Here is a 22,406-nt window from a genome sequence, read left to right as displayed (position 1 = left end):
GCTAGATTACTGAGGCTATATTGTATGCTTATGTGTACAAGCTTAACTAACGTTAAAAAAAATGAAGAAAATTCATGTATAAGAACTTACTGGCTTATGCTATCAGAAGTTTTTGCTCAAAACTATTTTATATAACATTAAAGAAAGATAATAAAGTAAATCTATTTCAGAAGTTTATGTTGGAAAAAAAGTCTCCTGTTTTCAAGACACTACCAGCAGCTCTTTCATCAGAATGAACAAATGAGGAATATAGTTCTCAGATTTCATTTTCATTTAGAAGCCAGAATATCTGCTTGTTCTGACAATATTTCTAATCTGATGATGCTGTAAAAGTAACAGGTTTTCCTGAGAATTGTGATTGAGTCAATTCATTTTTAAAATCTTCTTGCATCCTGAATGACCCACAAAGTTCATGAAACATTCCCTGCAATATGCTCAACAGAACACTTATAGCGTGCTTGTGTGGGTACCAGATAGTTACTGAGCAGGTACATATATAGTATGCATAGATCCTTCAGTCACAGCAGTGTAACTTCAATTTTTTACAATGTAATGAGCGCAACTGAAAGAATGTTTTCTGAAATATCTTCTCACCGTTGTCATCAAAGCCATGAGTAATCTCATGCCCAATAACCATCCCGATTCCTCCAAAGTTCAGGGCTTGTGGTTGGTGTTTGCTGAAGAATGGAGGCTGTAGAATCCCAGCAGGAAAAACTACAACAAGGGGAAGAGAGAAGAAGATGCTATAGAATAGCTTTTATTTTTGCATATTTTGCAAACTGAGTGGTTATTTGGTTTAAGGGTCAGGAAAGAACCTAAAATATAAAATTATTAGAAACACCGTCTTGCCTCCCCATGTGAATTTACTTCCCACTAGATAAATGGAAAATGACAAGTTAATAAAGGTTTAATTTAGCACATCTGCAATGTCAGTATCTCCTCGTTTGAGAACCATCATTTACATTTCAACATTAGCCTAATTTGATCTATAACGTATGCTCCCACCAATCAAGAACAAAACTTTTAGCAACTGTAGTTTGGAGATAGGTACAGTTTGTGCTTTAGAGACATTTTACAGGGGAACTAATGGTTATTTCATTGATTTACTTTTGCTGAAGAAAGGTTAGCAATCATATGCTGATTACTGACAACACTCAGTGTGTAAAACATACACAGCAGTAACCTCCAAACCTCTGAGTGTGCTTACATGTCAGCCTGGGGAGGAGGAGGAGGAGGGCAGCAGGAGGCATATCCTTCTTCAGTCTACTGAAGCCTCATATAGAATCAGTAGATTTAGTCTTTTTCCCGTGTATGTAAAATGAAAGACATACATGCTTCTAGAAGAATTAAGACTGTAAGCACTCCATTCTAGTGAGACATTCTATAAAAACTGAAATACTGTAATTATATGGCAAATACTTCATTCAAAGTCACGAGCCTTTCTGACCACATAGAATTTTCTATCCATGCGTTTTTGAGGAGAAATATATAGGACAGGCTGTAGTAAGGCAGAAGCAAGAGACTGAAAGTAGTGTGGAAAATTAGTTTCCTCAAACTGGAGATATAAAGAAATAGGCTTTAATGGACATCTATGCTATTGCAGGCAGCTGTGCTGGGATTTGCCTTGAATATCCATCTTCAAATTAAGCCAGTTACTTCCACATTGCTTACAAGAACAAAGCTGTAGAGGAAAAAGACTTCTTCAAGGCCCGAGTTCACTGCGGGAACGCTGGCTCACAGCTGATTACTATCAGAATAAAAACAGTGTGGATAAATGGGGAGCCTGAGAGCAAATACACCTTTTGCTCTAAGATGGTCTGGATCAGCAGGCTGCAGGAGCATGCTACCGAGGCTGAAGGACTGACTGGTCTCAGCTTTACCATGCCTACAACATGAAGGTAAGTTTAAGCTGTGTAAATAGGAATTAGTCTTTTATGATGAGGCTACAGGACTAAACAATGAGTGCTTTGGTTGTTTCTACCTTTAGAAATTATCTAAATCTTTCCTTTTGACTGTGGTTTTATCCTGTCCTTCAAAAAAGATACAGATTTTGTCTGCTCAAGAAAGGCACAGATATTTCTCTTATACTATTTGACAGTACTTAACAATAGAAGCTCTTGGAGCCCTGGAAATTCAGATTACCACTACATAACAGAAATGACCAAGCTCCTTGCCTGTGTGAGGTGCTCAGAGTTCAGCAAAGACTGCTGTATCTCTAGGCTTAACCTGGACTTCTGGCCACCTGCAGGAACTGGGGAGTACATGGAGCCAGACAAGTTCAGTAAGTCTTACAGCTGAGGATCTTCTTGTCTGCTATGAACAAGAGAGGTCAGGCTAGCAACTCTCCAAAGTATCTCGGACCTAACATCACATTAAGCTGAGGCAGCTTTCTTTAGTCTATTATACTCCTTAGCAAAACTATTTCTGTACTGTCTGTACAGAAAACAAACTGGAAAGCTGCCCTTGTGTTTATCAGGAATGTGGAAACATGAGTAGAAACAGCCCAGAATATGCTATGAGCACTCTGGTTGCTGAAGCTGGCACTCACATAGTAGCAGTTACTGTCTCAGGCTTTCAAACATAAGGCTGTTCCAATTGCAGTATATGAACTGTGCCTGCCAAGTGTGCATGTGTGGTGGGGAGTTGAATATTCATCAACAAAACAACATTTTGAAAAGAACAGCCTGTCTATCTTGCCCAGAATTTCCTCAAAGGCAGAGGCAGGTTTACCTCTAGACAGCTGACATGCACTGTTGTGGAGCAATAAATGGTTAATTAGGTCCATACAGCTGCGTAAAATTGTTGTAAACCTACCTATCTGGTTCCGATTGGGGGAATAGAAAGCATTGACCACCGCAGCCCCGATTATCCATCTAAAAATAAATGTTGCACACAAAGTTAGTCACCAACTATAAACATTCTTCTTACTGATCAGTCAAAAATGCAGACTGACATGTAAGAAAAAGATTGAGGTAGGGAAGAAGGCTGCCACTACACGCACTTGTCAAGAAATAATTATATGAGGAAATACCTGAACTCTCACTCATTGGCATCTTTCACTCAGAAGAATACCAAGTTGAAGTGAGAAACGCATTTGCTCTTGAATGTTGAACAGCTACACTGGGGTGAAGCGTGGTGGCTGTTTACTAGGTCACTTTAACACTCTGAGTTTAAGAGGAAATGAGAAGTATTGCATTAAAAAGAAAATTAGCATATAGATGATGTTTTAAGCAGCAGAAGGCAGATACTCCAAATGAGAAGTTAAGACAAAACTTATCTGTTGAAAAAAAATTAATTAAAACTGAACAATCGCACTCATTGCATATCTGACTCCAGATTTGCAAATGTCTGCCTTCGGAGTCCAATATTTTATAGATAATGACAATGAGTACTAACTTTAAGTAATTCTTGCTTGAAGAAAGCTGCTCCTGGAAAATATTCCCAATAGCTTGACAGCTTTTTTTATTCTTTGTATTTCTTCCCTTCTGCCCATCCCTCCATGTCTTCTACCTGATGTACACTTCTAGTCAGCCTGCTTTACTGACCAATGCAGTAACAGTTGGATCCATGAGCTCATGGAAAGTGTTTAGCAGCGTCAGCCTCAGACATTCCTCTTTCCACATTTCTCATCCCTACAGTTTCTTGTGGTGCCAATAGTTGCTATATTTACCGTTACCTTGATGTAACTACTGGGCTGCTCTGAAAAGGAAATCTAACTATGAGCACTGACTTACTAACTGATCATTAGATTTAACAAAGTAGCATCAACATTGTCAGTTACACACACTCATTTGGTTTAATGGAATGGTGAGCTGGAGTGGAAGTAGTTTTGTCTCCTTGGGAAAACCTTTCAAGACTCCGGGTTGATGTCACTAGAAAACTGTAGGTTGGGTAAAAAAGTACAAATTATTGGTATTTTGTATATTGCCAAACAGGGAGGCAAAGAAGGCCCAATGCATTAATTGTTGAAAAGGCAAATGTGTCTTCAACAACACTTAGAATGAGCAGGGGTGTGGGGAATTCTTGCTGAAGCGCTAACAGTCTCTGTAGACAGACTGCAAAAGGCAGCAGTGATCTGTAACACAGTTTGTGGATGAAGAAAATCAGTCCTCTGCAAGAATTCTTGCTATGAAGAGCCCCAGGATTGATGCAATCAAGTAATGAGGAAGCATTTAAAAAAACTCTGCTTAAAAAACCTCCTTGGTGAATTATTCATCAGTAATTTACTTCTAAGTGTCTGCATTGTCTGCTCTTGTTTTGAGTTATAAACTACCTCACAGGAAGAGAGATAGGAAAAGTATTAATAGACTTTGCGATGATTAACTTGACCTGCGCTTCCCTTTGGAGAGTCTTTTGTTTGCTTATTAATAACTGTTGGTTTACGTTTGGTCAAGATGTGTTGTTTCCTTTTCTCTTCCAGCATCACACAGGCTGGAAGCCCGCTAGTGAACAACACATCAATTTGGTATTAGCTTCCTTACTTCAGCCTTGCATTCTAATTGTCTCTGTTGCTAATGCATTCGGCAGCAGCTTTGCCAAGTAACTGTATTGGAGCTGTGTAGCTCAGGAAGCCAAATGGACTATTAAAAGTTCAGATTGGTTAGCTCAGAGCTCTGGAAACTGGGTCATATTCTAGTGCATTTGTTGCTGTAAATAATGTATTTTATATAATACCTTATAAACATGCTACTTGTATTTGATTTTTTTTTTTTGAGATGAGCACCAATCTGAGGATTTGTCTAAGACTAGAGAACTATGAGGTAACAGCCAGGGCAATACAGGCACGAGACCTGAGATTTACTTGGATGCCTTAATGAGTAAAAGAAGGAATCATGAAGCAGCCAAGCCTGTACTTATGACAGGAAGTATCTGAAAAATACACTTTTACCTTACTAAGTGTAGTGTGAAGTTATCAGCTTGGAAGTAGGCGTTAACTGGATCTGGTCTTCAACTTCCTTAAGACAGAGCATATTTCCAACAGAATTCTGGCCAGAATACTTCAAGCTTCTCTTTCCTCTAATTGCTTATTTTGGAGATTCCAACACTACTTATCTCCTCTCCTCCTTGCTGAGTCACCAGAAAGATCTGTCACTGCTTTTGTGTTAAGTAGCTTTAATCCTTCATCAAGCTGCTTTGCATTCAGATTCATTAGTGAGATTCCAAGAGAACTGAATGAGCTCCTACTACAAGAAGCAATGAACTACTTGTTTAATTCCAGGAAATAACTTACAAGATCTCAAATATAAACATTTTCACTTATCCACAGCATATGACTAAAACATGATAACTGTTATTCCAGGATTTAAGATTGTGTATGTAGTCTTGAAACTTACATATCTTGGTCAACTCTCTCTCGAAGTTTTCTCAAGCTTTTTTGGGCTCCAGCTCTCAGATTTTCTAGGATGTTTTCAAAGTAACTGTGCTCGCTGAAGTTTAGCTGAAGAAACAGATATCTCTGTATCAGTGAGCTGTGCTGAATGAGGAATTCCTTGTGCCAATGAATGTATCTTCTGAAGTGTTTTGAATGCAAGTTAAGTGATAACTGCATGCAAAGAGCTAATGATTATAAAATGCTCAATGCAATCAATGCTTTCTAGCCACTTGGAAATAAGTTACATAGGCACAAGTACACCAAATGGTTAGAAAATAATTGTAGGCTTTTATATGGAGGTACATACAGCATACTTACATTGGCATATTCCTGATCTAGTTTTTCATTGTGATCTTCCAAAATATAATCTGGGTAGCCAATCTGTTCTTTAATTGCCATTGCCTAGAAGAAAAGAGTTTACTTTTTCCTCATTTGATTCATTTTTTTCATTGCCCCCTTGTGTGTAAGAATTTGGATAAAAATGGCTGAAAACAGTCTTCAGATACACCCTTTTGCATAGCGAGGTGTTTTTTTTAAATGTGAAACAAAGCCTCCCTCTCCTCCCGCCATTGTGGTAGACTTGCAGACCCTATAGCACTATCTGACAGGGATTGAGCTTAACCCTCACCTAGTGCTTTCTTGGTATTGCAACAGCACTGATAGTCCTAAAATCAATGACAACTTTCCTTTGGGGTCTGCGTTGTATTCAGCTGTCACTGTAGCTGATGCATTGGGTGTTATCTTCTCTCTTTACTTATAATGTGGTTCACAAGACTCATTAAAGGAAACAAAATGTGTGTGAACTAGTAAAGGATTAAAAAGAAAGGCACAATGGAATAGGATAATGGATAACAGGATAGTGAACAGTAAAATTTTCTCCTCTCATTTGCAGAGGAACTGGGAATAGTGATGCAACAAAATTCCAAAGATTTCATATTCATGAAGGGATACAGAAGTTTCTTGTTTTCTCTGACCTTCTCACGAGCTTTCTCTTTAGATGCCTCATCCATCCACTGTAACTCATCTAATGTCTCAATGAACACTTCACGAATCTTATCTATTAAATCTCGGACCTAAAAGAGGCAGTAAAAAAAAAAGTTATTTACGTCTTATTTTTCCTAGCCACAGCAAAGGTGATGAAAGGTTTCCTACTGAAAGCTGACTTCTCCCAAATTGTGTTCTAAATTATGATACTTCACATTAAAAACAGTATTACAAATGAGTTCTTATGCTTTCTAATTCTTGGCTGACGGATCTCTTTACCAGATAAACCAAGCTGGGAGATCAGATGGAGGGGAATGGTCACTGGGGGTACAACAGTACAAAAGGGTAAAACTACATACCATCCTCTTGCTCTCACCAGCAAATGTCTCCCTGACATACATTGCTCCCACTGCATTCTCCATGTTGTTGTTGACATAACTCACACATTCCCTCCAGCGGGCTTCTTCCAGTGTTGTCCCATAAAGTGCCTAGAATTTGAAACACCACAGGATCAATTCTGCCTACACATCTTTTATTCAAAATCCTCTGCCAAATTGCTGCCTAATGAGGGGGCTAACCTGAGACAAAGGTTTCTATCGTGATTGTTCTCAGATTTGTTTTGTGTTTTATATGATATAACAATGTCTTTGTGTTGGCAAAACTGTACTTAGTGAATGGGGAACTCTCTGCCAGTACTATGCTCTATAGTCTCTTTAGGAAGAGAGGAAATACCTTCCTGTAGTTTGCCCGTGCATCCTTGAAACGCCGACTCAAACTGCTGACTCGATCAATTATGAGTCGCCAAATGAGGTAGTTCTGGATGGTGCTGTGCAGGGAAAGCAAAGCTGAAGTTAATCTCTTGTAAAAAGTAACATAAAGTTCCCCTCTGACTGTCTGCACTAAATTTTGATGAGGAAGTTTGTGATTGCCAGTCATCAGTTTCAGAACATCTACAAGTGATTGTTCTTATTTAACAGGCTGGCTAACTCTAGAAGCATCCAGACTGAGCACTGTGCTCTCTGGTCTGTTCAGGGATTTATTTTTCTTCTCTCCCTGCCCCATCCTCCCAACAAGAGTGTAACAAGCTAAAGCCCATGTCATATTTCTTCCTATTTAAACCCTCTCCCAAGCACACGAGCCAAAGAGATACCTACTACCACAGTACTTTGGGACCCTTGGACCTTAGAAGACACTTCTCATATTTCATAGTGAAGCCCTCTGAATCTTTTAAGAGCAAGTCTGGCAGAATTAGCAAGTGGGCCCAATAATCAGTTTCCACAATATTTCTGTGACTGTTTTCGGTATTTCCATTTCTTTTTACCTTGCTGAGTACTTTGAGATAATTGCCTTTAGCTCTTGTAGGTAGGGCATGCCATATACAACCACCTCTTCTTCGGGGTCAACCTGAACGCTTACTGAAGACATGACACCTTGGATGAAGAAGGTCCAGTTAAATTCCTAGGCAGAGAGGAAGACATACTCATGCCAGGTGTTTACGTGCCTTAGTAACTGTCCAGAGTTTCTACAGTCCATGGTATGGAATGTTCTAGTGTTGGCAGCAGAGCTAACAAAATCACAAGAAAGGGTCTGCTGGATATACAGATCCTTGTTTCCTGCTCCAGCAATGCTGAGGTTCAGTTGCTGTTAGTAAATTTTTCTAATATATGGTCTAGATTTAACCTTATTTTGACTGATTGTTTGGGGCTTGATCTTTTTTTTTTTTTTTTTTCCAGAATTTGTTTTAGAATGTCTGAACCAAAGATGCAGTTCACCTTCTTATATGAAGTACTTTGAGGTACATGTTTTTATCTTTACACCAAGTAGGTAATAACCATTATTAATCTAGAGACAGAAAATACAGCAAATACTTCATCTGTAGTGTTGATCAGGAGAAAAATGCTTTATAAGACTCTGAAAATAACATTAAGAATGCACATTTTATACTTCTTGTTGCATCACTGACAAATTCAAATAGCTATTTCCAGTTTACATAGTAATAATAGGAGGCTGAAAGTTGTAGACTGCCTGTTAAACACTTACGTTCAATGCAAACTTATCCTGTAGTTCTTTTAAGGTCATTTTGTTGTATAACAAGGTTACATCGTGCCTTTCTTCTGCTGGGGTAGTTGCCTGAAGACAATCACAAGATTATTACTAGAAGTGTCAATGGTTGAAGTTGCATGTATGCATGTGCACATAGGCACACTTAAATAGTACTGAGAAGAAAAACAAATTTCTTTTGGAAATGAATGCTTCTATGCTTCAGTATAGCAACTCAGGTCCCTCTAAATAATGCATCATTAGCATGAACAGCCAAGCTTTTAAGAGTCTACAACACCAAGGAAGATAGCTCTGGGGTTATCTTATTGCAGCTCAGCAGAACATAGATTATCCTGCTTTAGGAGACTTCCAAAAATAAGTATGGTTAGGGTTAGAGCAGGCAGGGTAGCAGTGTCTACAATGGATGTAATTATACACGCAGAGGCTCTGGTTTCTGGGCTGATCACAGCACAAAGTCTCTTGCCCCCCTCCTTTTCCTCTTGGCCATGAGTTTTGTGCTGTGTCAAGCTGCTACAAAATACGGTGAGACACTTCTGCCTCACCCCAACCCAAACATCCTGAGAACTTCTTGATTTCTGTACTCACATTTGCAATCTCTGTTTCAAGCTCCATGACCTTTGTCATTTCCTCTTGGACAAGCAAATCATCTTTAGATACGTTCTTGTCTTCTCGGATCATTTTAGCAATAGTGATCATGAACTGCAGGTAAGCTTCTCTCACCTACATGCAAGGAATAGTGTGTGTATGGAGTCATAAAGAAGAGATTAGCTGTCTGTCATTCCTCATTCAGCAAACAATTATTTTAGCTTTACAGAGTCTGCTGTGGAAGAAGTTTGGCCCAGTGGCCACATCCTCTGCTATGGTCTCCAAAGAAACCTTCTACACCCACTTTTTTCTTTAATGTAATGGATACTACTGCAAAACCTAGGACCTTACCTCACCCTGGAATACTTTGCAGTGCAGTTGAATCTCAAAACACATAAAAGAAGCACTTTCTAGAGTTACAGCATATAAGGAAGTAAAGTCTGAGGTTAGAATTTCTACTTGAGCAAGGAGAAAGCCCTGTGCCTTAAGTCACAACGTGGGAATTAGTGATCCCTAACTAGACAAAGCACTAGGTAAAGGTAAACACGGAAGATTTAAGTTCTCTGGAAGTAATACTGTAAATTCTTCAAACTCTGGTTTTACTGCCTGAAAGAAAAGCTCTCTCAGATGGTTCCCAGTGATACCTTTACTTTATTTGTAATACATGTAGGAAGGTCTGGCTGTGAGTTATTTCTCAGAGTGTTCCCTATAAAGATATTTGACTGCTTAGTACATGTCTTTGATAGAAGAAAGCTTAACGTTACCTATTATTCTTGCATACTTTTCTTCCTACATAGACCTTGGAAACCAGATAAATAACTGTTGTGAAATTGAGTCTGGGCACTTACATGATAATGGCTTGTGTTTTTAGGCTGAATGCTGAAGCCTTAATCAGGCTGGACTCCCACAGGCCTCAGTAGGAGTCTTGCCAAAAGATGCTGGACTAAGCAGAGAGGGAGTTTGGGTCATCAGTTTGGTTCATTGTTTGTGGGAAGTGAGCTGTTAAATAGCAAATAAAAAGGGGTCGTTTCTCCTCCTTATTCATAAAAATTAAAAATACAGCCATAGTTCTTCTTTATAGCCTCAAATTAAAGCTACTTTAAATATTGAGTTTTCTTTTACTAAATTAAGATTATCAGTGTATATTATACCTGTCTTTCTACCCCAAGTTGTTTCAAATCTTAATTCTGTGTAGTGATGCATAAATATCCTTCTTTCCTAACGTAACTGTTACTACATAGGTGAAACCTGTAGAACAGAATCCTAGTTCCAAAAGCTAACAGCAAACTTCAGAACAGCCCTCTATAGTTCCCAACACAACCATGTGGGAATTGAGACAGATTAACAGAAGTTGACAGTTTATAAAGCTGGCCAGAAGGTGTGGAAAAACAACCTCCTGAAAATTTCACAGGGCTGTGTTTTAGACTGTATTATATATGGAACTATATTCCAGTACAATGAAATCAGAAGAAAACTAATCAAACTGATCTTGTTTTTTTTTTTTTTAATCTGTCTTTCAAGCAACTATACAGTCTGAAATGCTGATTGTTTTTTTTTTTTTTTTTCTCTATACCCTTCCATTCATGTTAAGAAAACTAGTTTGATGTTAGGTTGCAAATCCTCTCTGCAAGTATGACATAATTGACAGAATAAAAAGTACTGAAGCAGTATTTTCAGCCTGGAAACAAATTATCGGAGTGTTTGCCCCAGCTTACTAAGTTCTTACAGAACCTCACACTTTCACCCTGAGTGCCTACAAGGAAGAGCAGCTAGAACTTACTCTTTCACAACTTTAATGTAATTTTGGGGAAAGGTGGGAGGGTGGGGAGGAAGGAAGTGGCAGCAGATTCTTACCAGATGAGTATCCCTTAATGTTGCTGTTGCTGTAAAAACTGTTTTTCTCTCAATGAGCGTAAACTTTTGAATATTTTGGTGTTCAATAACAGTCATTTTGTGGCGTTGTATGCTCAAATATGGGAGAATTGTCACACTAGATCATATTTATAACCCACTTTCTAGTACCTTCTTTAGCAGTAGCCAGAACCAGTGGTTTTAGAAGATATAAGCACTAAAATGTGAACCTATCTTTCAAAATTAGAGACTTTAAAGTTATAAGATACAATTGTATTTTGTTCACACAGACCAGAAGAAGGCCATGTGAGTTAGCTGGTTCTGGGGGGGCTTGGTGTTTATATAATTGTTCAGTACATTTGTAAGTTTAATGGAACTTTGGCATAAGTAGAAAAAAAGTAGCTGTGAATGTCAGTCTGTTGCATAACATGAAGATTAATGTATTTGAGGTTTCTGAAATATGGGAATAATTAATGATATTACTTTAGTAGCACATAGTAAATAAATCACAAGGAGTACTTACCCTTTGATAGTTGCCTCCATTAAAGTAGTAATCTCTTGATGGCATTCCTAAACTAGGTTGGTCAATCTGAAAGAAATCATATACATGTATTTAGTTAGGGATGAACTGGAACTGGTGTTGTCCTTGAAAGACAACATGAAATGCTGCACATGCCATCCAATGTTGGAATGGCCAACAATATGCTTCTACCAAACAGTAAAGAACTTCAGTTTTCTAGAAACCGGGATGGAAGACACAACTTCTGTCTCTGAATTTCTAAATGACAACAGGATGGATGTTTAACAAGGGTTATTGAGCAAAATCTTTAAGTAGTCATTGATATATAAGAATAAGCTTAAACAACTTAGAAAAGAAGCTTGAGGGCTAGAATTCATGCATAAGAATACTCAAGTGAGTTCTGAAATATTATTTACGCTTCTACCTTAAACACGTGGTTTCCTGCTTTACATTAAACCTAATAATCATTTTGCAAGTCACAAGCATTTTCAATTCTTAAGTGTTGTAAATCAGCAAAGGTCCATTTACTTAGCTGAAACAAAAACAATTTATGGTACCACAAAATGTTTCTCAATATAACTTTGAGACGTATCAGCCACTTGAGGGTACAGAACCACTGCATAAATTTTGTCAGTTGAGTATATGACGTATGGAAAGCTAATCTGTATGTAGGGCAAATAACTGTATTATAATTCTGCTGTACATAAATAATTCCCTGAAATATTTTTCTTACATAAATAATGTGTCTGCTGGAATCCCGGTCATCATTCCATACAAACATGTCAATGAGGACACGTTTGTTAAATCTGGAGTTCATTATGGAGAGTTTCTCTTCCATGCTCCAGCCCGGTTCTGTGACATGAAAGGGAAAATGTGCATTATTTATCACTATCTTAGGACTGATTAAAATTGTAGTCTCTGCAAGGCTACTGCTGAAATTGTTTAGAAACAGACTGGAAATCAAGTGAGAATATTTGCACAGGACATCCCTACAGGGGTTACGAATAGCTAGGCAGTATTCTCACTGGTCCTACCTATCTTGGTGATTATTAATCAGCAGCTGATTAATTTGTATATTGCAATATATGCACAATATAAATCATCATGACCTTGACTAATTAGGGTATTATGCTTCAATCTCTAATTAGTATGCAAGTATTAGAACACAGATTAGTTGTATAGCTTTTTTTGTTTTCATTTTTCACGTTGGTCCCGTAGGTTTCCTAACCATGCCTTAAAATGTCCAGTGTTCATGAATGAGATCTTACAATATGGGTATTTTAATTTAAAGTACTTTACAGATCACTGCATGCCAAATGTGTATGCATTACATCCTACACTTTAATTTTTTCTTTGTGAGCAAAAGTCAGAGTATCAAGGACAGGCTGTCACCTTAGTGCAGTATCTTATTCAGACTTAGTGCTACTGAACTCTTTTGGGCTCAGAATTACCTTTGGTGTCATTCCAGTCTGCAGAAGCCACTGGCCAATCTCCAACCATTGTTAAGACCTCTAGCAGAGGCAATGAATCTCGCTGCTCTATAAGACCTGAGACAGAAAAAACAATTACTACATTGTTTTGGAGAGCTGTGGGAGGAGGGATGGAGAAAGGACTATTACCTACTTTTCTTCTACCAGTTTAAATCTGACACTGAATCTGTCATAGTAGAAAATAAGAGATACCAAAAATCTGTTTTCTACATTGGTCTTCATAAACGTAGCAGAAATATGTACAGATTCTGACTGAATGGCTTTGGAAAAAAATTAAATAAGATGCACTTTTGCACTCAGAAGGAGAAGCTTTGCATATGGGAGGTTGGTAACCAGTATCTGTGCAATGTGTGAAGGCATCTGTGTTCATCTGAATGATTTACTATCCACGCAAGAACACTAGACTTTTGCTCAAGTTGTATGCCTGGTACTGAACAGGAGAACAGAAGAAAAAGGGACTCACTCTCATTCATGCATGACTTGTAAAGTATCTTAGCTTTCTGAAATGCTTCTCTGTCCCCTTGATCTGAAGTCTCCAACACACCTGGGGAAGGAACCACTGCAGTGAGATTTTTGCACTGGAAAACTTTGATCTTTTCATAGAAATCACTGAGAATTCAGGGCTATGATAAATATCTGTTACCTTAGGCTTCAATTACTATTAAACTAGAGTGCTCTTTAAAGGAGCTATTAAAGGAAAAAAGTGTCAGGAAGAAGGACATGCACACAGCTTGTCCGTCTGCCTTTGAAGTTAGTACCAAATCACCTATGGCCATTTTTTTAATGGGAACAGCATGTTATCACTAAATGGATGTAGTCAGAGACAGATTAAAGGACTAGAGGGGAAAAAAATCACAATCTACACTTTCTCTATAGTGTACTGTAAACAATATCTGAAGTGAAATGGAAGGGTAGAGAAGGCTCACTCCTACCTTTTAAGATGATCTCCAGTTCGTCTCTCAGGATGTCAAAAATGCTGTATCTGGAGCTAGTTTCTGGGATAACATGCCGGTTCAGCCAGCCACCACAAGCATACTGATAGAAATCCTTGCAAGGGTCAGCTGTTGTGTCCATATTCTGAATTATTCTAGCAGCTAGGTATCAAAATAGGAGAGTTGAGTTCCACAGACTGCTCAGTAATTTCTGGGACTACTGAAGATTGGTAGAAAGGCATCTTTCTTATGCTGCTTATCATGTATTATGACTCAAAGGATCTAATTCTCTATTTAAAAATGCAAAGAAGCATCTGATGGCAGACATCTGCACTGCAATTATAGTGCTTTACAGAAGGAGCCTCTGAATGACAGAATGATAATTCTCCTACAGCACAGGGCCTTACAGGCATGTGCAGCCTGAAGCCCTAGGTTAGGTCTCTACCTATGAATCCAGTGTTTCCAGGGGATAACTGAACATCTCTATTGTGGTCTTACCTCTCTTGATTGTATATAATGGAGGTATTTCAGTAGATGTTCAAGATAATAAGGTGAATAGCCCCCTGTGTACAATACACTCTCTTTCATAGAGAATTAGATCTAAGGGAATTTTGGATATGTCATAGATACAGACTATGTTGGTAAAGCCACGTCTTCGTGTCCAGAGAACTGACGACCACAACAGAAATCTTACTGTACAACCACCTTATAAATGATATTAAATGATGACAAAGCATATAATGGAAAAAGAACAGTAGTTGTGTTCCTTCCCTTTACACATGGAACTGTTTGAGGATGCTGTACTCACTGCCTTTGACAGAAAGAGTTTCATTTCTTTTAACCTTCTCCAATCTTAAAGCCTGCACTACTGTTTATTCAGATTGGATAGGATTAACAATTTGTAAAACACCACTTCTGCAAGTATTATTCCCAGTACGACTCATTACCTGCTGTAACACATCCAGGTGTGGTACATATGTTGCCTGAATTGGTGCCATAGTGTGTGCCTGGAGGAAGAGAAACAGGAAAGCAGACAATTAGTTGTAAATTGCTACCAATGTCATTCACCAGCAGCCCAACCTTCATAACAGGTCTGTTTAGTTTTAGAGCAAGTGAACACTATGTGTCAGCAAAAGGTATCAACAGTAAAGACATCTCTTAGTGAAGACCTCTTCAAGTGAAGCTCCACAAAAACCTACGCACTGCTAATGTCAGTGAGCAGGAACTGGAGCAGTGCCTAGCTCTCGCTGCTTGCTGCGCTGTAGTAAATGTACTGCTATAAGTCTGATGGCAGTGATACAGAGCTTCTTGATGTGAAAACAAAAACCTGACACCCTGACTTTCCAACAGAATTTGCCATGTTTTAAAACACTTTTTTATCCTTGGACTAGGTTGTTTGCAGAAAAGTTACTCAAATTTCTTCCAAGGAAAACAAGTGTTTTACATGAGAGCAAACAAGATTACAGTAATTCAGATAGAAATAAAACAGTAGGGAAGAAAAGAGGGCTTTGAAGTTCATCAGTGGAAGCAACATAAAAAGCCCCCCACTGTGATTGGGAATGTAATATTCAGGGTTCAGCTGAGTGCTGTTGTGCTGCGTGGGAGTAGATCTGCATTAGAATAACCACATGCCTTATAATAGTTTAGTGTCTACCAATCTGAACATGGGATGAGCAAAATATCTATAACAATATGAAGCTTCACATGGAGGGGTTTAGCACTTTGCTACTAGATGAGGCAAGCACAATTTCTGGAGTTTCCTCAACCCTCTAATAAAATATATAGTTAAAAGCCGAGGGTACTTCTGGGGGGAGGATATCTCTAGGGAAAAGTTAGTAGTTCAAAGCCGTTCTGAAATTCTCCTAGAGGAGAAATACTACTGGGTAAGGTGGGAAGGAGAACTGCATTGAGTATGCTGTATTTCTTCCATTGTTTCTCAAGGATGGGATAGGACGGGACTCAGCTGAAGCCTGTTTTTAATTGAAGTTTTTCCCTTTAATATAATCTCACGACATCTACCTTCAGTTTCTGGAATCCAGCTGCTTTCAGCAAGATTCTAACTCCCCTCATTCAAGAAGCTCTTGTGATCGTGGAAATGTAATTGAGATACATAAGCAGGGAAGCCAAATCTGTTTTTGAAGCCTTGGTTACGCACACAGAGCTCTGAAACTCGGCCATGAAAACAAATAATTAGAAATGGCTGGTGAGGGGCTCTCAGCTTACTTCTAAAAGTGGTTCCTTTGTTGTTTTATCAGCTGTCTCTTATGCCTCGCTACCATGCCTGACAAAGAAGCAAGCCAGCCTGACTCTGAGATATGGCCAACGCTGCCCCGTTTTCTTCCACAAGGTATTTGTGGAGCCTTTGTTCACTTTACCAAGGCTCTGGCAATTGCACCTTTCGAACCTCAAACAACTAAAAACAAATGTAAAATGTACCTCCTAACATCTCGTTTTTCTCAACTTGCTTCATTTGAGAAAACCACAAGCAACAAACCTTTTGGTTGACAAAACCACAAGCAACCACCTGCTCAAGTTCTCAGTATAAATATAGATATCAGGAGTTAGACTCGATGATCCTTGTAGGTCCTTTCCAACTCAGATTCTATGATTTTATCACTTCTCTACGTATTTTTCTGGTTAAACGTTAGTGCCACGTTGAGCCATGACAGAGCCTCCCGTTCTCATGATGACAAAGCCTGCTGTGAGCACAGAGGTGGGAAGGCCAGCTTACAGGCTGATGTTCTACACAGCCCAGACACAGCTGTAACAAAACGGGCATCTGGCAGGATGTAAAGAGCCAGGGTAGGAAACTTCTGAACAGAAAATCCTACCAGTGGGGCGTGAACTCACATTTGATACTAATTTAAGGCATGAAGACAGTGATTTGTAGCAGAGGAAAATCAGTACGCTGAGCTCTGAATCCCACGTTCCCCCTGCTGCACAGAAAGTACACACATCACTGGAAGGGCTTGTGGGGAATCAACGCTTGGCTCTTCTCCTATCAAACCTTAATTCCCATTTGGCTTTTCCCCCAGCCAACTTCGTCTAGGATCTAATTTCTTACAACTTTTTAAAAAAATTAATCATTCAAATTTACCACTTTTTTTCTTCTGAGATGCCCTTTGTTGGGCATTCCTTCTAAAACAATCCAAGAGGGAAGTCAGACAAACACAAATGGGACAAAGATTTCAGCACTGCAACTGCTCTGTACAGTACCAGGTTCTTCAATGGCTGACAGAATTCAGCATTACTCTTGCCTTTGCTTCACAAAGTCACGCTTGTGCTCTGAAAATAGTTTTCTTTTCAGCAGAGAAGAGCCAGAGATCCTGCTGCAGACTTAAGGCACTCCTCACCTCCAGGCTGGCAGAGCACCATTGGAGAACTGATAAGGGAGGGTAAGTTTTAACAGAGCTAAATAAAAGGAACTTAGCTGTGGGGCTGCTCCAGAAAGAAGAAAATAAGCACTCCAGACAACTTCAGAGGCCAACTGCTCACCAGAAAAATGTCAGAGCTGGTGCATGCTTCAGACCCCACTGAATTCACTGTGAAGAATCCCATTATCTTAACGTGACTTTACACGAAGCCACAGAGCAGCACTACATATACTGGTAAGCAGCAGCTTATCAGAATAACTCCTGAGGCCTGAAGAGCACTGTAGTTCTTTTCAGCAGTTCATCTTTTGAGTGATGACTTTAAAAAAAAAAAAATAAAATAAAAAAAAAAAAAGGTTGCTGCCTTATTGAAGTTTATTTCTGGAGAGGCGGAGAGGCAAACCCAAGCAAATAATCAAATAATTCTCTGAAACCTCTGAGGCATGCAGTTTGTGTTTAGTGGTTTGCCACTGTGCTTTCTGAGGACCACAGATGGCTGGGGATGGCACACATTGAAACAATTTAGATCCACAGTTGTCATCAGGCAGTCGAGCGTGAGCTTTACCTTTCAGCACCTTATCTCTTCCTACCACAGTTCTCACCTGCAGAAGTGCTGTCAGCACCACAGACTGCCTTTGTTGCTATATAACAGCACATTGTTTGCAACAGATAATGTCATTGTCAGATTTAGCTTTTCTTTCTCTGAAAGGATCATCTATGCCACACGTCGGTGTCTTCAGATGGATTCCATAACCCAGATGTTTTTTCTCTCCAATCTTCTCGTGATTTTTTTTTAACCTACATTCTGTCTGTAAGTACAGCTGATGCAAATTTAGGTGGGGATCAGTAGGCTGAATAATTGCCTACTTTTGCAGCCTTGTGTGGCCTGTCACTCCCACTAACAACCTCCACAGTTTACATTCACTTAGCTTCATCTTAGTGGAATTGAGTCTTGCCACCCAAATGTCATTTCCTCATGACTTTTGTGTTAGCTACTACTTTAAATTCTCCATCTCCTTGACTAGATGACTGACTAATGAACATCCATGGAGCCAAAGAATGACGACACATCAGTCCAGGAGATGAGCCAGATCTCAGCTTTTCCCTGCTGTGGTAGCACTGAGTTTAGGTATTGCTCCTAGTCAGCAGGCTCTTGCAAACCATTATTTAAATGCACATTAATTCCATTTACAGCATAGGAAATGCAGGGGCATAGCATGGTCTTATGAAATCCGCTCCCAGAACAAGGTACTCCTTATTCCAAAGACTGTATTTCTGTTTGTAAACTGCCTAGGAGGTGTGTGAGTAGGCCCACTAGCTCCATGACAGCCTGTATAATAAATGTGAATACTGAAAACCAGTAGGGATGCAAACAAAAAGAAATCTGCAAACCTCACCTGAGAAACCCTACAAGCCTAGCAGCCAGAAAGTGAATAAAATATCAATTAAAGTGCTAATATATTTGAGTGGTTAGGACTGGCAATTAGGTGAGAATGCAAGTTGTTTGGAGAAGTCACTGACTACGACTTGATGTGCCAGCTACAATAAATGTTGAAATGTTCTTCAAATTGTAACCTCTACAACAAGTGATGAGATTTGGAGGTTGGTAAATATTTGTGGAACATAGCTGCGAGAGAGCTGTGAAAAGGCTGCAAAGATGTGTGGGTGGTGATGGAAAGATGTAATTGAGAGCATGCTGCAGTCAGATTCAAAAATGAATGACTTCACTTCTGTCTGCCTGCCTTCTATGTTCACCCAAATATTACTCTGCTATTCTTACTATACTTTCTTTTAGCTTATTTAGACAACATTTTACGAGTATAAAAACTACTTGGGATGTCAAAAATCCCCAAAGAGCTTCTAGAACTATACAACAACCTGCTGTGTGAGCTTCAGTGCGGCTTTTTTTTGTCTGAGTATGTAGATAAAATCACAGTCAATAATCACGTGTATTACATGTAGTATTGCTTTAGCCAGAGGCTTGTTTCATGCACAACAATGCTTTTCTGCAGGATACATACAAGAAGAACAAAAATATGCTCCCTGAACCAAAGCCTATAAATACGCTCATGTATTTAAAAAGAAAAGAGAGATAATCCTCTTAATTTTCCATTAGCTAAATAGAATTATTTTTAAAAGCCTGTCTGGGTAGTGTTAGTCTGATAAAGGATGTAAAAAGATGAAGCAAAGAGCTCTGGACTGAATAAGCTTTTAGTAAACAAAGCACTATCCCATACAGATTTCAGAATTCATACTTGAGTTAAATTAGTAAAAATAATAATTAAAAAACAATAATAATAATAAAGGGTAGTATTCCTGGTTCTATCACAAGAATACTGTTCAGCTGCATTTTTTCCTGTTGCAGTGTAGGATTTATTCTCATGTTATTGCTTTGAGCAATATATACTTTTCACTCGCTAAGTCAACAACAGGCTTTTTGACTGGGTGTGGATGTGGACCTAGATATCAAAACAGAACCAAGTGGAGTATTTGGGCAAAATTTTCAAGAAACAAAAAATGTCCCTGTCCTGCATTTGAACTTTCACCAACTGCACTGAAAAGCTCTTGCTTGTGTAGCAGCTTGTGCAGACTGAAGCTCCTGCTGCTCAGGTCCTACCTATTGCTTACGTAAAGCTGATTGCTGCTCTGGGGTATGACTGCATCTTGGCATCTCCTGTTGTAGTAGGTCAACTACATACACTTAAACTCCACTTGAGAGAGAGAAACCTACTCTAGGTTAGTACTGAAAGCAGGAAAAAAGAGCAGGGAGTAGCTGCATATCAGTTCTGCTATCATTTTGCACTCACGTTCTGCTCAGGAATGTCTGGATCTGGGAAACATTTGGAATGAAAGCATAATTGCTGATACAAGCCTGCAAAATATTTAGATTTTGGAATTCCTTTTCCCCAAACAAGCTTGCCTTTTTTTTTTTTTTTTTTTCCTCCATAGTTCACAGTAGCTTTGTGTGCACAGATTCTTTGCATGGATCTTGATCTGAGACTGACATTGGGGCAAATATTAATAATGCCTACATTCTTATTTGCCTGAGCCCAAGAAGCAATGTGTACAGCAGCCTTCTCAAATCTTTTATACACCCAAGCAACAAAAGTCTTCATAACCCAGTGTTCTGATATAGAAATTCCTACTCCTGGGAGTTTTTTCTACCTTGCTCTGGGGAGTTGTTGTTTTTTCTGTCTCCTGAGGTAACAGAATATCAGCAACTTAGTGCTGAGTATTATGAATACCAAATACTCTGGGATCTCATCTAGCACTGGAACAAATGCTGGTAACATTCAATTGTTGGCAGTGAAGGAGCAAACAATAAGGCTTTTCTCATGAATTATTACTCAGCAATGCATGGTGTTGATGTACTTACAAATACTGAAGAAAGCAGTTCACTGCAGGCAGGGATGCAGAGACAATGTAAGGAGAAAACTGCCTTGCTTTAGTTTTGCTATTCATACTTAGGAGGTTTTTGTCTTTAGCAGCTTAACAAAGCTCTGAAACCAAGAGACATTGACAGAACTGATAAACACGAGGCAGGTGCTGCTACCAATCCTGTTTATTGCTTCACAGAATTTTTAAACAGGACTGCAAAGTGGTGTTCTAGTGGAAAACCTTGGTTTTGGGAGTAACCGTGCTCTGCAATTAATATATTGAGGTAAAGCACATCAAAGTAACATGCTTCTTTGTCAAGTTCCTGGCAAGTCATTCTCATGAAAGTCGCTGAACCACATCTCATCTAGAGCTCAAATTGCCTGATGTAATATTAAAAAGTCTCTCTCTCTCCAGCAGTACCCTGACTTTTTTTTAAAAAGCTCTCACATTGTACTATATAAAATGGCAATGTCAAGACACACAAATGTACATTTTCCCCTTGAAAAATAGTGCAACTATTCTGGCCTTTGTCAAAATAATGTTAAACTCAGTAAAACGCATAGAGTTACTTAAAAACAAAATTTTACTTCACATAATTTAATAACAAAATAAAATCCAACATAATCCTCTCTCTGTGAGCTTGGAACAAGGCAGAGATGGTGAAGTCCCTCACAGAGGTGAGCTCACCTTCTTGTATTTTTGTTTTCATTTAGCTCTGCAGAAAAGACTTATGTTGCTTGCAGGGGAAAGAAGCAAATTACTCATAGGTTACTTACCTCTGCTGCTGGCATACAGGATTACCAGGGTGACCACTGAACAAGTCATGAGGAGCAGCAAGACAGCCAGACCGATTGCCACAAAGCGCCAGGATTTCTTCCCAGGTTTTGTTGATTTTTCCACAATATCCATTTGGCTTTCTGATTTCCCCATTATTGTAACTCTAAATTGAGGAGGAGAGGGTAAGAGAGAATTAACAGCACAGCTAAATCAAAACGGGGTAAATGCATGACAAATCAGGGAGAAAAAGGAAGCAGAATAAAAGCAAGGATAGGTAAAGAAAACTTCCAAATTATTACATGTATTTGTCCATTTGATTGTCCACAGATTTGCCAACCTCATTCTCCATTTTCCGTGCCTACCGGATTGCCTGCACTCAGGATGTGGGGGCTGCTCTGTGCTACGCTACCCCAGACTCAGTGGTGCAGGGTCATAACTTCAGAAACCTGCTTTGGGAAGCGTGGAAAAGTCTCATGACTAGGTTGGGTAACTCCTTTCTCCCAAAAGGGGGGAAGGAGGGGAAAAACTGCCTCCTTCCACTCCCTGCTTCGAAAAGTATCTTGCTGCTTCAAAGAATTTTCCCCTCTTCTTCCGTGGACGTGAGTAGCTCTGCTGGGCTCTGTCTGCAGCAGTAGAATCCAAACAGAAATCCTTCCAGGTGTGAGTGTCTTTGAGCCGTGCCTGCTCTGCCCTTAGCAGAGAAAAAGGGTTTGGGAAGCAGAAGGCTCCAAGAACACTTGTCGGCTCCCAGGCTTGCAGGAGCTTCTGACCTCCGGCTTCTCGGTCTTCTCAGAGCCATGCCCAAAGTTCTGAGCTCAGCTGTTTGCAGTTCCCAGCTTCAGGCAAATGCTCCTGAGCAGCAGGGGGAGGAGGGCTTGCATCACACGAGCAGGCTGAGGGCTCCGCGCTCGGAGCGGCAGGCAGCACAAGCTACACCCTCTGCTGTAGCTGCTGCTAAGTTTCCTCTAGCTTTCCCGAAATCTGCCACCAGGTTATTTGGCTGCTGGGCTCGGAGGAGGAATGAGAAGTTAGAGAGGTGCAAACCTATTGAAACCTTCTGGCTCCGCGAGTGCTGGCAGCTTTTCA

The 22,406-nt window shown here is 39.5% G+C and overlaps 1 protein-coding gene across 1 annotated transcript in view; it reads right to left on the bottom strand.

The window, feature by feature from the left end:
* The window catches only part of MMEL1 (membrane metalloendopeptidase like 1), a 29,204-nt gene extending 7,029 nt beyond the window's left edge, over positions 1 to 22,175 (bottom strand). Inside the window, exons 1-18 of the mRNA XM_084300251.1 lie at positions 21,620 to 22,175; positions 21,320 to 21,483; positions 14,742 to 14,801; positions 13,795 to 13,956; positions 13,326 to 13,406; positions 12,824 to 12,919; positions 12,106 to 12,224; positions 11,376 to 11,441; positions 9,002 to 9,136; positions 8,396 to 8,485; positions 7,677 to 7,813; positions 7,088 to 7,181; positions 6,715 to 6,843; positions 6,346 to 6,444; positions 5,690 to 5,773; positions 5,334 to 5,437; positions 2,815 to 2,873; positions 595 to 714 (exon numbers count right to left, since the gene is read on the bottom strand). Of these exons, the coding sequence (XP_084156377.1) occupies positions 595 to 714; positions 2,815 to 2,873; positions 5,334 to 5,437; positions 5,690 to 5,773; positions 6,346 to 6,444; positions 6,715 to 6,843; positions 7,088 to 7,181; positions 7,677 to 7,813; positions 8,396 to 8,485; positions 9,002 to 9,136; positions 11,376 to 11,441; positions 12,106 to 12,224; positions 12,824 to 12,919; positions 13,326 to 13,406; positions 13,795 to 13,956; positions 14,742 to 14,801; positions 21,320 to 21,483; positions 21,620 to 21,669 (1,849 nt within the window). The 5' untranslated portion in view covers positions 21,670 to 22,175. The remainder of the gene's footprint in view (positions 1 to 594; positions 715 to 2,814; positions 2,874 to 5,333; positions 5,438 to 5,689; positions 5,774 to 6,345; positions 6,445 to 6,714; positions 6,844 to 7,087; positions 7,182 to 7,676; positions 7,814 to 8,395; positions 8,486 to 9,001; positions 9,137 to 11,375; positions 11,442 to 12,105; positions 12,225 to 12,823; positions 12,920 to 13,325; positions 13,407 to 13,794; positions 13,957 to 14,741; positions 14,802 to 21,319; positions 21,484 to 21,619) is intronic.
* Between the last annotated feature and the right edge of the window lie 231 nt (positions 22,176 to 22,406).

The sequence above is a fragment of the Netta rufina genome (genome assembly GCF_964035555.1).
Source record: "Netta rufina genome assembly, chromosome: 22".
In the NCBI taxonomy this organism is placed as follows: domain Eukaryota; kingdom Metazoa; phylum Chordata; class Aves; order Anseriformes; family Anatidae; genus Netta; species Netta rufina.
This window is presented reverse-complemented; position numbering and strand designations above follow the sequence as displayed.